The sequence below is a fragment of the Tasmannia lanceolata genome, unplaced genomic scaffold (assembly GCF_043159265.1).
Source record: "Tasmannia lanceolata isolate RefF3 unplaced genomic scaffold, GAP_Taslan_0.1 ptg000020l, whole genome shotgun sequence".
Taxonomy (NCBI): domain Eukaryota; kingdom Viridiplantae; phylum Streptophyta; class Magnoliopsida; order Canellales; family Winteraceae; genus Tasmannia; species Tasmannia lanceolata.
Window position 1 is genome coordinate 16,964,326 of NW_027518697.1, and position 15,675 is coordinate 16,980,000.

At 38.0% G+C, this 15,675-nt stretch overlaps 1 protein-coding gene across 3 annotated transcripts in view; it reads left to right on the forward strand.

Annotated features, from left to right (window-relative positions):
* The window catches only part of LOC143854913 (protein FREE1-like), a 59,445-nt gene that overhangs the window by 16,924 nt on the left and 26,846 nt on the right, over positions 1 to 15,675 (forward strand). For all 3 annotated transcript variants that reach the window (XM_077365050.1, XM_077365049.1, XM_077365048.1), the window contains exons 2-5: positions 60 to 146; positions 249 to 380; positions 3,944 to 4,093; positions 14,458 to 14,523. In XM_077365050.1, coding sequence (XP_077221165.1) covers positions 60 to 146; positions 249 to 380; positions 3,944 to 4,093; positions 14,458 to 14,523 — 435 coding nt within the window. The remainder of the gene's footprint in view (positions 1 to 59; positions 147 to 248; positions 381 to 3,943; positions 4,094 to 14,457; positions 14,524 to 15,675) is intronic.

The following is a 15,675-nucleotide window of genomic DNA, read 5'->3' on the forward strand; positions in this document are numbered from 1 at the left end:
ATTTTTTAGTCAAGCATGTCTATGATGTTGGGTTCACAGTTTGGTTTATTCTTATGCAGGTTGGTTTGGACGGAGTCCGTATGCTTGACCCTAACACTAATAGGACATTGAGAATATACCCACTTGAGACAGTAACAAGATGGGAAGTAAGTTGGCTCCTTTGTGTGAAATTTCTAGCAAGTGGTTTATTTGTGTATTCTCTCGGTTCCTATTACTTTCTATTTTTGATGTTTTTTTTCTTAATTTAGGTAACTGAGTCATCTATCTATACTTTTTGGGCTAAAAGCTCTGTTGACATTGAACCAAGGCGCATAAGGCTGCAATCAAACAGCTATACCACCAACACCATTCTTGACACGGTTACAGCTGCAACTGTTCAGGTTGGATCACTGGACTCTAAATATACCTTCTGTTGCTTCCAATGCTTTTTTTTTTTTTTTTTTGCATTAATGTTTTTGAAAACGTAATGATCTTTCACATGCCTGTTACTTTTGCTTGCTCGTAAATGTTTACTCCATACTATAAAGTCATGGTTCTCAGATGTGACGGGTTACAGATAGTCCTAGAGTCTGAAACTTTTTGCAGTTTTTTTTTTTTTTGAACGGTAATTTTTTGCAGTTTTCATTCTTGTGATTCCTTCAATGCTATTTAATGATTCTGGGTTTGCAAAAATTGATCTCCTTTTGCAAGCTGACTTGTGAGTTAAAATGATACTGGAGTGATTCCATACTTTTTGGAACTTATACTTACCTGTAAATATGCATTGTGGCTTAAGTTCTCATGTTGAAGAATCATGTCATAAATATTCGCTTCCTAATTGATGGATCTGAGAAATGGGACAATAGACTTAGGTGTAACTTGAAGGGTAATGAGATTCCTAGCTTGTCCTCGTTGCTTGGGCTCTTGTATTCCAATTATTGTTCTCCTAACTCACCAGATTGTATAATTTGGATCCCTATCCACATGGGTCTTTTTCAGTTAGATCTTTCTTTTAAAGATTGAACTCTTCGAATATGGGAACATCAAGATGTGCTAGAATCCGGAAATCTGTTGCCCCTCCAAAGGTAGTGGCGTTTGCATGGACCTTGGTGAGTAACAAAATCAATACATGTGATCTCCCCGAAAGGAAAAAGTTTCATCTTGCAAGTTGGTGTGTTTTCTGTAAGAAGAAGGATGAGTCGTTGGATCACTTGATGGTGCAGTATCCATTATAGACTATGGCAGGCAATCATTAAAGGCTTTGACCTTGCATGGATGCTACAAAGAACTATTAAGAATATCTTACTAGTTTGGAGTGGTGGGCCATTTAGAGCAAGGTTTTAAATTCTGTTTCGGCTTCAGTTTCAGTCATTAGCAAAATGGGAACATTTCAGTTTCGATACTAAATTTTAGCTGAAATCTTGTAAAATTACCGAAACATTTCGGTATGAAATTAAGGCTGAAATCCTGGTAAGATTCTTTTAGGGGCCGTTTGGATATGCGGATTTTAGAATCCAGGTTTTTAGTTTGAAAACAGTGTAAAAGAGGGTTCATGATCAAGTTGCTGTATGCTGTCCTGACAACGTTTCTTGGATTTTAAGTGAGAAATTCAGATTTTAAAAATCTCTCCTGCATCCTGAGATTTCTAAAACCTAGAAATATGGGAGGAGCTGCTACTCTCTTGCTGATGGAAGGAAGGGCGAGAAGTAAAAAACGAGTAAAAAACGACGGCTTGTCCGCTTCTTCTCGTCTCTCAGCTACAATTTTGAAGAAATCCCGGATTCTAAAATCCGTGTATCCAAACTGCCCCTTAATCTTTTGTCGTTTTTTAGAAATATCATTAAAGAATCCTGTTGATCTTGTCTTTTTTTTCGAGTGGAGTTGATTTTTGTCAGGTTACCTGTTGAAGTGTCGACATTTCGGTAGAAACTTTACTTTTTATACCTAAAAAGTTGTGTGTTTCGCATATTTCAACGAACTCATAAACAGATTCCTGAAATTTATGGCGAAATTTGGTATGTTTCTGAATTCAAGTGGATTTTGTTTTGGTATCAGCTGAAATTGAAATGTTTCGTTCGAAACGAAATGTTTCAGCCGAAATTTAAAATCATGGTTTGGAGAAATGAGACATGCAATTTGGAGACTCGTTCCGTTTGCATTAGTTTGACATATTTGGAAGGAAAGGAATATTCAGATATTCAAAGAGGAAAAGAAGAGTTGGAGAAATTTTTTGATAGAAATTAAAATTGACGTTGTCTAGTGTGGAAGAAACGACGAGTGCGTACCTATCTTGTGGGAGCAGGCGAGTCAGTGGACCACATGCTTATTCATTGCAGATGCGCTCGAGAGGTCTTATTCGGGATTTCCTGGGTGTTCCCTGCAAGAGCTTCTTGATAGTTGGTTTTTTGTGCCGTGGCCTAGCAAGGGCATGACTTAATGGAATCTGGCCTTGTTGGCCTCTATATGGGTTCTATGGAAAGAGATAAATGCCCCACCTTTAAAAATACCGTCAAAAGTGCCTTCTCCTCATTCTCTATGATTATATCTCTTGTCATCTCTTGGGCTAAATCCCTCCTTTTTTTTCTCCTTGTATTTGACCATAGACATTAGACGTTGTTGGAAGGAGATATGCTTTAACGGGATCATGAGGAGATCGTCACCCCTATATGGAGTCCCTCGATCCTGGGTGGTGAAGCTCAACTTTGGCTGTTCTAGCTTGGGGAACTCGAGTCTCCCAGTTGTAGGAGTTGGATAGTGGAGGGTGATATCCTCAATGTTATCTGATGTGGTGACTGTCAATCTCCCCACCCCTCCACCATCAGATTTTTTTGATGAGATTATGGACCGTGTGGAGGGCCACTCGTATTGCCTTTGTCATGTTAGTTTTTTTTTTGAAAGATAATTTTTTTTTTTAAACCCAGCCGTCAAAACGTCAATTTTTCTTTCAAAGTGACGCGCGTCAGTTCCCTTTCTCTTTTCCTTTGTCATGTTAGTGATACTTAAAAATAGAAACATCCGGCCAAAACGAGTATCTAAAATGTTTAATTGGGAACTTCAAAAACCAACATAGAGTTCATTCGAAAATTCAAATAAAAATAGAAATAGCCTCCCCATGCTGCATCAGCAAGGTGCTTTGTTGATGTCATCATAACAGCACAATAAGGATCAAGTTCGACCCTTCTTCTCACCCTTCTCTTGGCTATGATTTCATCTCCTTTCGTATTTGGTTGGACTGCATCCCTGCACACACTGCTTCTGAGCCCGAGCATTCAGTATTGTTTGTTTGTCATTATAGAATGATATGGTTAGTTTCTGTATCGGCACCAAATGATAGCAGAAGGCAATGTGTAGGAGACACAGTTTTTTTAATCCGGAATTTATCTAGGAACCCGGGGCGGCACCTTAAATTTTATTATTAAGAAAAAATCGTTACAAGAAGAGGACATAGATAGAACCTTGCCTCTAATCCAACAAGATACAAGAATTGGACACGGGTGCCATTCTTCTTCTCTCCCCTGTAATCGACTCGTTTTCTACTCATTCCTATAACTGAGGTTGTATATTTGTTAAACTGGTTATTGATTCATTTCAGAAAAATGTGATGAGCTTCATTTCATTAAAAATTTGTTTGAGAAAGACTATTTAGGTCATACTGATGTTTTCATGCTCTTTAGGACTACAATTTTTGATGTCCCTTAAGTAGGACTGTAGGATACTTGTTCCTAAAAAATGTGGATTGTAAATTGCAAAAATAGGTATATTTTACATCATATTTTACTCTCTGTTATGGGTTCTTTGGAAGGTGTGACTTCATCTATAATTATTTCATATTTTGCTTTATTTTTCTCATTCTCAAATTATGTATCGTATTAGTGTTTTTTTCCTTTTTAATCTCATGTTTTGGTATAGATATATACATTATTAAAATAAAAGCCTCCTTTTTTCTTCATTCTCCAAATCACAGCTTAAGGAGATGGGTGGGAAGGATAGTGTTGGTAGTAGCAAAGTATCTTCTGATGCCGGTAAACTTTCTGAGCTGCCGTCGGAAAAGAAAAAAGGTCTTCCTGATTGGAGGAACTTGATAAAACCTGGTAATGAGGAGAAGGATCACTGGGTAAGTTTTTTCTATCAGGTCTTATTACATTTACATTTAATTGCACACTTTTGTACCTTTTATTTGTTGTGCTCAAATAATTCTGCTGTTCAGACAGCTGTTTCCTTCATTTTGATTATCTTCATAAACTTCATGAAGAAAAATGGTTTTTAAAAGTTTCCAGTTTAGGTTATAGGAAGTCTGTTAAAAAACCATATTTCTCAGAATCCTATCGTTTTAGTACTTACCTCAGCTTGTATCTGTTTACTATGACAAGGTATCTATTTACTATGACAATGCCATTCATAAATTTTACGAGTAACTTTATATGTTATTTTCAAAAAAAAAAAACTTTATTTGTTAATGTAAGACTGCTGCTTTGTTGCAGTTGTTGGAAGGAATCATCATCCTATTAAAGTATAGAAGATTAAATAATGACATTTCCAACAGCTTAAGCTTTTGGAGTAATTGGTTGTTTCACATGGTATCATAGCAAAGGTCCTCGGTTCAGACCTCCTTGATAGTAAAAATCCACATGCAATGGCCAAACCCAATAGAGGGGCCACACGTGCCACGTGTAGGCCAAACTTAAAAAGAGGGCCCACACGTGAGGGGTATAAAGTTAAAAGATTTAGTGACACCTTCTCCAATAGCTTAAGCTTTTGGAGTAACTGGCTGTTTCACATGGACCTTGCTGAAATTTAGACCCGTGACTTTTTATGAAGCTGCCCCCGATTGCCAATAGTATTACTGATCTGTTCCTTATTTTGCCCATTCTGTTTAGCAAGTGTTAACCTCTATATTTAATCCATTTTATGACCTCCAATGTTTTCAACAAGCAATTGAGGGATTGTTTGTTTCTTTGTCAACCGGGCTGTCCTTATTTTGCCCATTCTGTTTAGTAAGTGTTAACCTCTATATTTAATCCATTTTATGACCTTCAATGTTTTCAACAAGCAATTGAGGGATTGTTTGTTTCTTTGTCAACCGGGCTATGCTCTTGGCATTGTCCTATCTCCACCACTATACACTTGGCAACTGTTGAACCCAGTGGAACCCCGCTAATCAATGTGGCTAAAAATCTTGTTGGTTGGACTATGAGGATAGTTGAAGTGGCCAATGGTTACACTCAATGCTATTGATTGAATGACTAGTGTTGTCTGATTGATAATGTTTTTCATTAGTGGTAGGGCACATCAATTTTTCGGTGTAGTGCTTTTCTTTTACTTGTGCCATGTATACAGTTTTGGTTCAAAAACTGATTATACTCTTCCGAGTTAGTGAAAAATTGACCCTGTCAATCATTGACTCGCCTTAGTTGACTTGGTTTCTCTTGGATGAGCAATTGATCGAGTCTGAGTTTTTAAAACTATGTATGACTTATTTGTACCTAATAGACGGTAAAAATTTCCATAGATTTTTCTTTTTTTGTAATTTTTAAACAAATGTAGGTTGTCTAATACTATGCTATCAAAATTGCCTTTATCTGCCCCCTCCTGTCTCTTTGTCCCAATCCTATCGTCTCCTTGAAACTCTCATTAGAAAGATTGAACCCTCATAAAAAACTAATAGCTCTTACCCAAGTCTCTCTCTCTCTCTCTCTCTCTCTCTCTCTCTCTCTCTCTCTTCCGAAAGCAAATGAGTGATTTTTCAAGGGAATTTTTTCTCATGCCTTCTCGTTTTCTGGGTTTTCTGGAGAACCAAACCAACACACTCCACCACTCTCCCTGAAACACACATGCACACACACACATCAATAAAAGAAAGAAATGAAGAAAGATAAAAAGGAAAGAAAAGGATATTCTCTTTAAATCCTTAATAAATGGAAATGCTAATACTGCAAAGCCTTATATCATTGTTGAAGAGGTTGATGAGGGCCATGATGAATGCATATTTGTGAAGAAGCATCATTAATATGGAAATTCAAGACCCTCCAATAAACGGTAAGCCTTTAGTCCTAGATGATGATCCTGATTTCTCGAAGGTCACCTTGTTGGAGACCTAGGTTTAAATTTCGGCCGAAATACCTGAATTTCGACTGGGGCCGAAATTTAAAACCAAAACCGAAATTTAAAATTTTTGGCCGAAATTATAAGATTGTCACCGGAATTTCCACCGAAACCGAAATTGCCACCGATTTTTTTTTTTTGGCTGAGGCCGAAACTGAAATTGCAATCCTTGGTTGGAGTACACTCACCATTTCTAGAAATTGAAGTGTAATACATCCTCCTGTAAATCAGCCCAACGGAACCACTTGTTTCAATGATATGTATTTGACTATTTGTGGTATTTGTTGGAGTTTTTGCACAGAAGAGTTATTCGGTTCACAAAATAAAGAGATTCAATTAGAAGATGGTTGAGTTGATCTCCCTTCAGTTTTGCACTGAATGGACTGACTTTTGAGATCAAGATTTGGTAAATTTGCCATATTCTGGGGTTGGTATGCAATGGAATAGAGAGGTGTGAGGAGGTGCTATGAAGGGCATTTTTCGTTATTGAATTTAGTGACATAACTAGTCTAAACTACCTTCATTTGAGAATGCTCAAAATCACATTATAAAATACCATATCATTTAAAAAAAACATTATAAAATGCCGTTTTACCATGCATTATGGAGAGTGTGATGCGACAGAGGTTAAGGTTCATGCTGTTTGGACTTAAGACTTTGGAACAAAATGGGTTTACTTTCTCAGGCTAGAGCTGCAAAGCTATGGGTTGAGGGTGACTCTTTCAATATGATTAGATGTCTTAATAGGAACCTCCCTCCCTCTGAAGATTTAGAGATTTTTGATTTATCGAGGACGGATTAATGTTCCTTATCCAATATCCATAGAGAAGGAAATTCTTTTGTTGGCTGGTTGGCAAATTTTGGGGTATTATGCGTTGGATTGATGTTATGGCATTCGATGTGTAGATTGTAATTTTTTGTTTTTTCCTTTTCTCATTCTATTTGCGTCTTTTGCCTGTATTGTTGCAATCCACTTTACTGTGCCATGTTTTGTATAAAGTTTCACGTGTTCGAAACAAAATCAATTGATCAATGGGACCCCTTGATCAATTTCTATGCCATGTTGTGGTCCCCCTTCTTCCCCTCTCCTCCACTTAGAGATGGGAACTGGGGAGGGTTAAGTTCAACTCAACTCAACTCAACTCAACTCAACAAAGCCTTTGCCCCAAACTAGTTGGGGTCAGCTAAATGAATCCTTCAAAAAAATTTCATGAACTTTTATTTGATTCTATGTAATGCAGGCTGGGACTCCTGGTCCCCAAAGTAATTTTCATAGTATCAATGAAATATGTCATCTTTCAAAAAAAAAAAAATTTCATGAAGAAGGTGAAAGGAATCTACCTGGCTCTAATTCTCTCTCTAGTTGGGTTCTTCTCCGTGGATCATTTTCTTCCATTCTATCCTATCTAAGGTCATGTTCTCTGTTATGTTCCTAGCTATCAAGTCTTTCCTCACTGTTCCTATCCAAGTTGTTTCGGTCTGCCACTACCTCTTTTTACTCCATCAATTTGGCACGAGTTGCCTCTTCTCACTGGAGCATCCAAAGGCCTACGTTGGATATGTCCAAACCATCTTAAGTGGTGCTCTCTCATCTTCTTCTCAATTGGTGCCACCCCCACCTTTTTACGAATGTCTTCATTTTTAATTCTATCTAACCTTGTGTGGCCGCACATCCATCTAAGCATTCGCATCTCTGCTACACTCATCTTATGCACATGCTGCTTCTTGGTGGCCCAACATTCTGAGCCATACAACATGGCTGGCCTCACAGCGGTCTTATAAAACTTTCCCTTCAACTTGGTAGGGATTTTACCGTCACACAGAACTCCTGAGGCAAGCTTCCACTTCGACCAACCTGCTCTTATTCTATGGTTAACATCCTCTTCAATCTCTTATGTAGAATTGAACCAAGATAGCGAAAGATATCCCTCTTAGGTAGCTCCTGTCCAGTCATATTTACTACGTCCTCGTCCTGCCTCCTTACATTACTTAAGTGGTCTTAGTCCTACTCAGTCTAAAACCTTTGGATTCCAAAGTAGTTCTCTGTAACTCTAACTTAGCATTTATGATGTGGCCACTACTTTTGGCTACAAAGTTAAAAATTAGAAAGTGTCCCAAGAATCCAATAAGTACATGCAGTGGGTATAAATAGAGTTCTTTATTTAGGTATTTGTTTCCTTCTAGCTACTAGGTTGTTTTAGACACATGGCTTGTTGCCTTTTCTTATAATTTGAGTCCATGTAGATTTAAAAATTTAGTCAATTAGGAATAGAAGCTGAGTCCAATTTAGGAATTGGCTTCAAATGATTTTATAAAGTAGAGATTTACTTGGAGAAGAAGTTAGTGATTTTATAAAAGCCTATGTGCAAGGGTTGTTGCACAGTTCATATTTGTTTTTGAAATCAAGAAATTTTCTTCTTTCTTGTTAGAGAGAGTTGTTTATCTCGTTCTTTGTGGATTCGAAGAATAGCTCTTCGTGGATTCGAAGGTTTATTCCGATCGGTGTCGACGTTGTTCAACCCCGACTTGTTTTTCGCGCTTCCGGCTACACCAGGTGGTATTAGAGCCTTGCTACTTTCCATGGCTTCCCACAGAGAATGAGAAAATTGATCGACCGTGACGGTAGAGATGTTCAACGCTCTACAAAGCTACCGTTAATCAAATAGTGGAGCAATTGGCATGGTTGAATCCTATTGAGCGCGAGCAACCCCAAATCGATGACGGTGATCGGCGACGGCACGCTCAAGCTCTACGTCGAGTTCCACGCCCCGACCCTAGAGTTAAATATTTTCCTAACGATTATTACTCTAGCGAGGAGGAATTCGAACACATCATCCATCCGAGGTATCTTCGTACTCGCGCTCCACAATTTGCGGCTCATGATCGCGATTATCATATTAAGGTGGATTTGCCCGAGTTTAATGGCCAACTCTACATCGAAGATTTTCTTAATTGGCTTGCAGCGATCGAGAGATTTTTCGACTACATGGAAGTTCCCGAGGAGAAAAAGACAAAACTCGTGGCCATCAAGCTTAAGGGAGGTGCTTCGGCATGGTGGGAGCAATCATGGTTTTAAATTTTGGTCGAAACGTTTCGTTTTGGCCGAAATATTTCGTTTCGGTGGAAAACGAAACGAAATTCACATTGAGTCGGAAAAGTTACAAACTTCGCCGAAACGTTTCTGAAATTTCGGTGAAATTTTGGAAATTTCGGTGAAGTGCAAAAATTCACCCGAAATTTCGGAAATTTCCAAAATTTCGGTGAAATTTTTACAAGATTTCGTCCGAAATTTCATACCGAAACCGAAACGTTTCGGTTTCGCTGATGACCGAAACCGAAACCGAGATATAAAACCTTGGGAGCAATTACAACTCTCATGTACAAGGATGGGGAAGTGACTAATCCGGATATTGGCACGGATGCGTCTAAGTCCTCTGTGAGAGGTTTCTACCCATTGATTATGATCATATGAATTTTTACATGAGTCAAGCCGTAGTAGAGACACCACAAACGGTGATTGTTAAGGTGGCTTTGGATCTTCCTGTAGGGACAAGCAAGCTGGCCGAGGCATTTCCAACACAAGGAAGAGTATGCGGAGATGTTCTTTCTACTTCAGCAACGACCAAAGTCCCATGTCATGATTCGTACGAGTCACATTTCGAGCAACTTATCATGTGCTACAAGTGCAACCAATTGGGTCACAAATCCGATCAGTGTCCCCAAGGTGGTCGGCGTACTACACATCTAGCCATTGGTGACGAGCTTGAAGACGATGATCAGAAGCAGTGTGATATAGAGGAGCAAAATACGGAAGAAGAGCTCATTCCTACCATTTGTGCTTCCGAGCAATACTTAACGATGCATCAAGTTATGTGTCCATCAAAAGTAAAGGAGGACCCCAAACCCTTTCAAGTGGAGCGGCAATTATGTTTGACACTAAATGGACCCCTTGTCAAATCAAAGAAGGAGAAGAACAAGCATATATCCAAAGGTGTCAAAAAGAACAAGAAGCTCGTCGATTCCAAATCTAAGTACAATGCCGAAAGGGCCGAGCGTCAATTTAGTAAGTTCTTTGAAGTTGGAGATTCTATAACGACATCACCAATGAACTTGAGGTCGAGTTCTCTTCAAGTGGAGGAGAATGACGTGGCCACTACTTTTGGCTTCAAAGTTAAAAATTAGAAAGTGTCCCAAGAATCCAATAAGTACATGCAATGGGTATAAATAGAGTTCTTCGTTTAGTTATTTGACTAGGTCGTTTTAGACAAATATGGCTTGTTGCCTTTTCTTATAATTTGAGTTCATGTAGATTTGGAAATTTAGTCAATTAGGAATAAAAGTTGAGTCTAATTTAGGAATTGGCTTCAAATGATTTTATAAAGTAGAGATTTAATTGGAGAAGAAGTTACTGATTTTATAAAAGCCTATGTGCAAGGGTTGTTGCACAGTTCATATTTGTTTTTGAAATCAAGAAATTTTCTTCTTTCTTGTTAGAGAAAGTTGTTTATCTCGTTCTTCGTGGATTCGAAGAATAGCTCTTCGTGGATTCAAAGGTTTATTCCGATCGGTGTCGACGTTGTTCAACCTCGACTCGTTCTTCGCGCTTCCGGCTACACCAATTTACTCCTGCTTTGGTTTCGTCGATTAATACTATGTCATCTGGAAATAACATACACCACCGCACCTCATCTTGGATGCCCTCTGTAAGCTCATCCATAACTAGCGTAAAAAGATAAAGGCTTAGAGCTGATCCTTGGTGCAGTTCTATTGTAATTGGAAACTCACTAGACGTGCCATCCGTGGTTCTGACACTCGTTATTGCTCCATCGTACACATCCTTAATCACATCAACATATTTAGCAGGCACTTTTTTCCTTTCAAGGACCCACCACATAACACTTCTGGGAACCCTATCACACGCTTTCTCCAAATCAATGAAAACCTTATGAAGGTCCTTTTTATTTTCTCTAAATCTCTCCATTAACTGCCTAATCAAGAAGATAGCTTCCATAGTCGATCGTCCGGGCATGAAGCCAAACTAATTCTTTAACACCCTAGTCTCTTTTCTTTGTCTATGCTCAATTACCCTCTCCCAAAGCTTCATGGTGTGAGTCATTAGCTTAATTCCCCGGCAATTGGTGCAACTCTGAATATACCCTTTATTCTTATAAATAGGTACTAATGTTCTCTTCCTCCACTCATCAAGCATCTTCTTAGTCTTCAAAATATTGTTAAATAATCTAGTTAACCAAACCAAACTCACATCACCCAAGCATCTCCAAGTCTCAATAGGAATATCGTCATGCCCCCTAGCCTTACCTAATTTCATATTTTTCATAGCTACTCTTACCTCTGATGTTTGGATTCTACGAACAAACCTCCGTTTTGTATCATCAAAAGCGTTATCAAGTTTTCCCAAATTTGCTACAGGTTCTCCATTAAACAACTTATCGAAGTAACTTCTCCACCTCTCTTTAACCTCGTTTTCTTTTACTAACAATCTTTTATTCTTACCATTTAAAAAAAAGAATCTTTTAATCTCGTCTTTGATGCATTTTATATGATTCAAGTCTCTGCTCTTCCTTTCTCTCATCTTAGCAAGCCTGTAGACATCTTTTTCACCCTCTTTCGTCCCTAACCTGTGGTACAAATCCTCATATGCTTTGCCTCTAGCTTCCCTTACCGCCTTCTTAGCTTATTTTCTAGCCAATTGGTACTTCTCAATGTTCTCATTTCTACACTTATGCAAATATTTATAACACTCTTTTAGACCTAATCGCCTTTTGGACCTCCTCGTTCCACCACTACTTGTCTTTAGACGGCGGCCCACTTCCTCTAGATTCTCCAAGTACCTCTCTAGCTACTTTCCTGATATAACTAGACATCCCATTCCACATAATATTGGTCCCCTCGTCAAGACTTCAAGGCCCTTCTTTAAGCAGTCTATCCTTAAATATTTTTAGTTTTTCCCGTTTAAGATCCCACCACTTTGTCCTCGGATGTCTAACATCTCTATCTTTTCTCCTCCAACGTTTGATGCGTATATCCAACACCACCAGCCTATGTTGTGTGACTAAACACTCCGCGGGTATGACTTTACAATCTTTACATGCAGCTCTGTCCTCTCTCCTAGTGAGGATAAAATCTATCTGGCCACAGTTGGTGCCACTGCTAAAGGTTATCAAGTGTGAATCTCTTTTCTTAAAAAAAGTATTTGTTAACATAAAATCATATGCCACTGCAAACCCTAAAATATCTTCTCATGCCTCATTCCTATTGCCAAAACCCAGTCCTCCATAAACCCTCTCAAAACCTCCACTAGTTCTTCTCATATGTTCATTTAAATCTCCTCCTATAGATAACTTCTCTCTATGTGGTATCCCTTGGACTACTTCATCCATATCGTCAAAAAATTGCCTTTTGACAGAATCATTTAATCCTATTTGAGGGGCATACGCACTAATAACGGTAATCGTCTCTTCAGTACTAGGGCTACAAACGAGCCTAGCTGAGCTGAACTTTGGGGTGTTCGGGCTCGGCTCGCTTAGTTTGAGCATCAACTCGTGTTCGTGACGAGCTTAATACTATGGGCTCGAGCTCGGCTTGCCAAAATTCAACCAAGCTCGAGACTGGCTCAGCTCAGCTCGTTTAGTAAACGAACGAGCCCGAGCCGAGCTTTTAATGAGACGAGCCAGGTTCGAGCTTGGTTGGGCTCGGGTTCGGCTCATTTAGTAAACACATTCTAAGAACATGATATCAAACAAATACCATTAAGTAATATATTTATATATAGTAATATAACGAACGTAATCCGAGCTTTAAAGCTTGGCTCGGCTTGTTTATGAACCGAGCCTAAAAAGTTCACGAGCTTGTCCAAGCCGAACTATGCAAAACTCGAGTTCGGCTCGTTTATTTGACGAGCCTAATTATTGGGCTCGGGTCCGGCTCGTTTAGTAAACGAACGAGCCCGAGCCAAGCTTTTAATAGCCGAACCCAAACATGTTCGTGATCCGGCTCAGTTCGTTTGCAGCCCTACTTTTCACGTAATACTAATTTAATTAGAATAATTCTATCACCCTTCCCTTTAACATCTACAACCTCATAGGCTCTTATCTATTATAATTCCTAAACCATTTCTATTCATCTCCTTCCCTATATACCATAACTTGAGACCCATATTTTCTATTTCCCTAGCTTTTTCTCCTACCCACTTAGTCTCCTAAAGACAAGCTATATTAACTCTCCTTCTACTCAGCGCATCAACTAATTATGGGGAGGGGTAAGCTAAAAAATAAAAATGAAAAAATCGACTCTCGGGTAACCATTTTACCATTTTGGATGTAACTTGGCTCTAAGGACTGTGTGCCTTATGACATGAGGGTACGCCTAACTACGCTTCAACCCAAAAGGAATATGCTTTTTGGGTGTCATGTCCAAAATCTAAACTTTTATTATCAAAGCAAAGAATCCACTCAAGTTGATATATAAAATCATATAACCATGTAAAAAAAAAAATCTAAACTTTTAGTTCTTCCTTTTTGCAATCCTATAAATTACTTGGAATATAGGCCCCATTTTTCAGTATGTTTATCATGCATACCTATTCTTTTCTATCATCAATTGTTTTAGCTCATTATTGTTCTCAGGTTCTTGATGGTGCAATTACTGAATTGAAGAATTTCTGACCTCAAAAGTTTCAAACATTGTAATAGAAATGAAAATTTATTTATTTCCATATGTGGGCATGCTTCATGCTTCCAAATAGAAAATTTCAAATTTTCTTATTATGTCTCCATTTGTCCTAGAATGAAATCGAGAATTTGGAGTGCCCTTTATTGTTCACAAACATATTATGACTAGATCCTGAAATATGATATATAGTTTAACTGTTGAACTTAAACCAACTTCTTCTCTTGATGTAGCACAAATCTTGATATATCTTGCGATTGTAAGTAAATAGGAACTACGCTAATTCCAAATAATAGAAAATTAGAAACTCATAAATCCATTCTAATAGAAATAATATAAATTTTCTGTTCCACCCCATTCAACTAAGCACGACCTTCTAAAAGAGAAATCCTGACAATAATAGAAAATCACATAAACAATTAAGTCTTTTTGCTAAATACATTGAATCGAATAGTTTGAAAGTCTCAAAAATAACAAATTAAAGAAGTAGAATGTCCATGCTTCCTTTTCCTTCCCAACCTTTTCTCAATCTATGATTTCCTCCACCTCGATTCATTTGTAGCTTTGGACTATTTCATTTTATACTATTTCAGACCCATGATAGATCTGGCTAGTAAGGTATCTTTCTTTTAGCTGAAAATGTTTCTTATTTGGATTTTTAATCCTTCATGACATTTTTTTTTTCAGGTTCCAGATGAAGCAGTTTCCAAATGTTCAGCATGCGGAACGAATTTTGGAGCTTTTTGGCGTAAGGTGATTTTCCTGACCGTTGATGTTGTCAGGATGTCAACGAATGGTGAATGAATTTCGATCTATCAATACTCAAAAGGACTGTGTTTTCTATATTATGAGTGTGTTTGCGTGTATCATATTATGTCCTATGTCACAAATGTCGTTCCCGGGAATTTCTCGGCAAGGGAAAATCTCGGGATATATTAATTTTTTCGGGTTTATATCGGGAAATAAACGGTAAAAATAAAATTATTTAAAATATATAAAAATAGTAAATTTAAGAAAAAAAATATAACATGAAAATATCGTAAATAGATCGGGATAATATCGTGATATTATCGAAATATTTTATGATAAAAACAAAAAATATCGCTATATTTTTAAAATCTCGGGATTAGTTTGGGATTTTGTTGTTTTATGAAAATCTCGAGCTAAAAACGCTATCTTTTGAAAATATCGGAGATATTTGTGACATAGATTATGTCTCTGTCTCTCTCTCTTATATATATATATATATATAGAGGAAAAGGATTGTACGCTCGAGTGTACCAACCTTATGGTACGCTCGAGTGCCCAATCACATGTGGGCCCACATTTTTAGGATGATCCAAAGCATTCATTTGAAAGGCCCTGATATAGATGGGGTGTGTACCAAAAATCAGCTCCCTAGAATCATCCTAACCCGCCCATTTGTGGAGGTCAAAATGGACAGACGCTGTTTGTCCACAAATTTGCTTTTTTTTCCCTCCACTTTGGAGGGGTTAGGATGATTCAATGGAGCTGATTTTTGGTACACACCCTATCTATGATAGGGCCTTGCAAATGAATGCTTTGGATCACCACAAAAAAATGTGGGACCCATGTGATTGGGCACTCGAGCGTACCATAAGGTTGGTACGCTCGAGCTTACAATCTTTTTCCTCATATATATATATATATATATATATATATATATATATATATATAGAGAGAGAGAGAGAGAGAGAGAGAGAGAGAGAGAGAAAAGTGTTTCTAGTCTACCGACTAGAAATCATTCTCTAGTCCGGCGACCAAAAACACTTGGATCCCACATTTTTTGTGGTGATCTAAAGCATTCATTTGATAGGCCCCATCATAGATAGGGTGTCCACAAAAAATCAGCTTCATAGGATCATCTTAACCCTTCTATTTGTG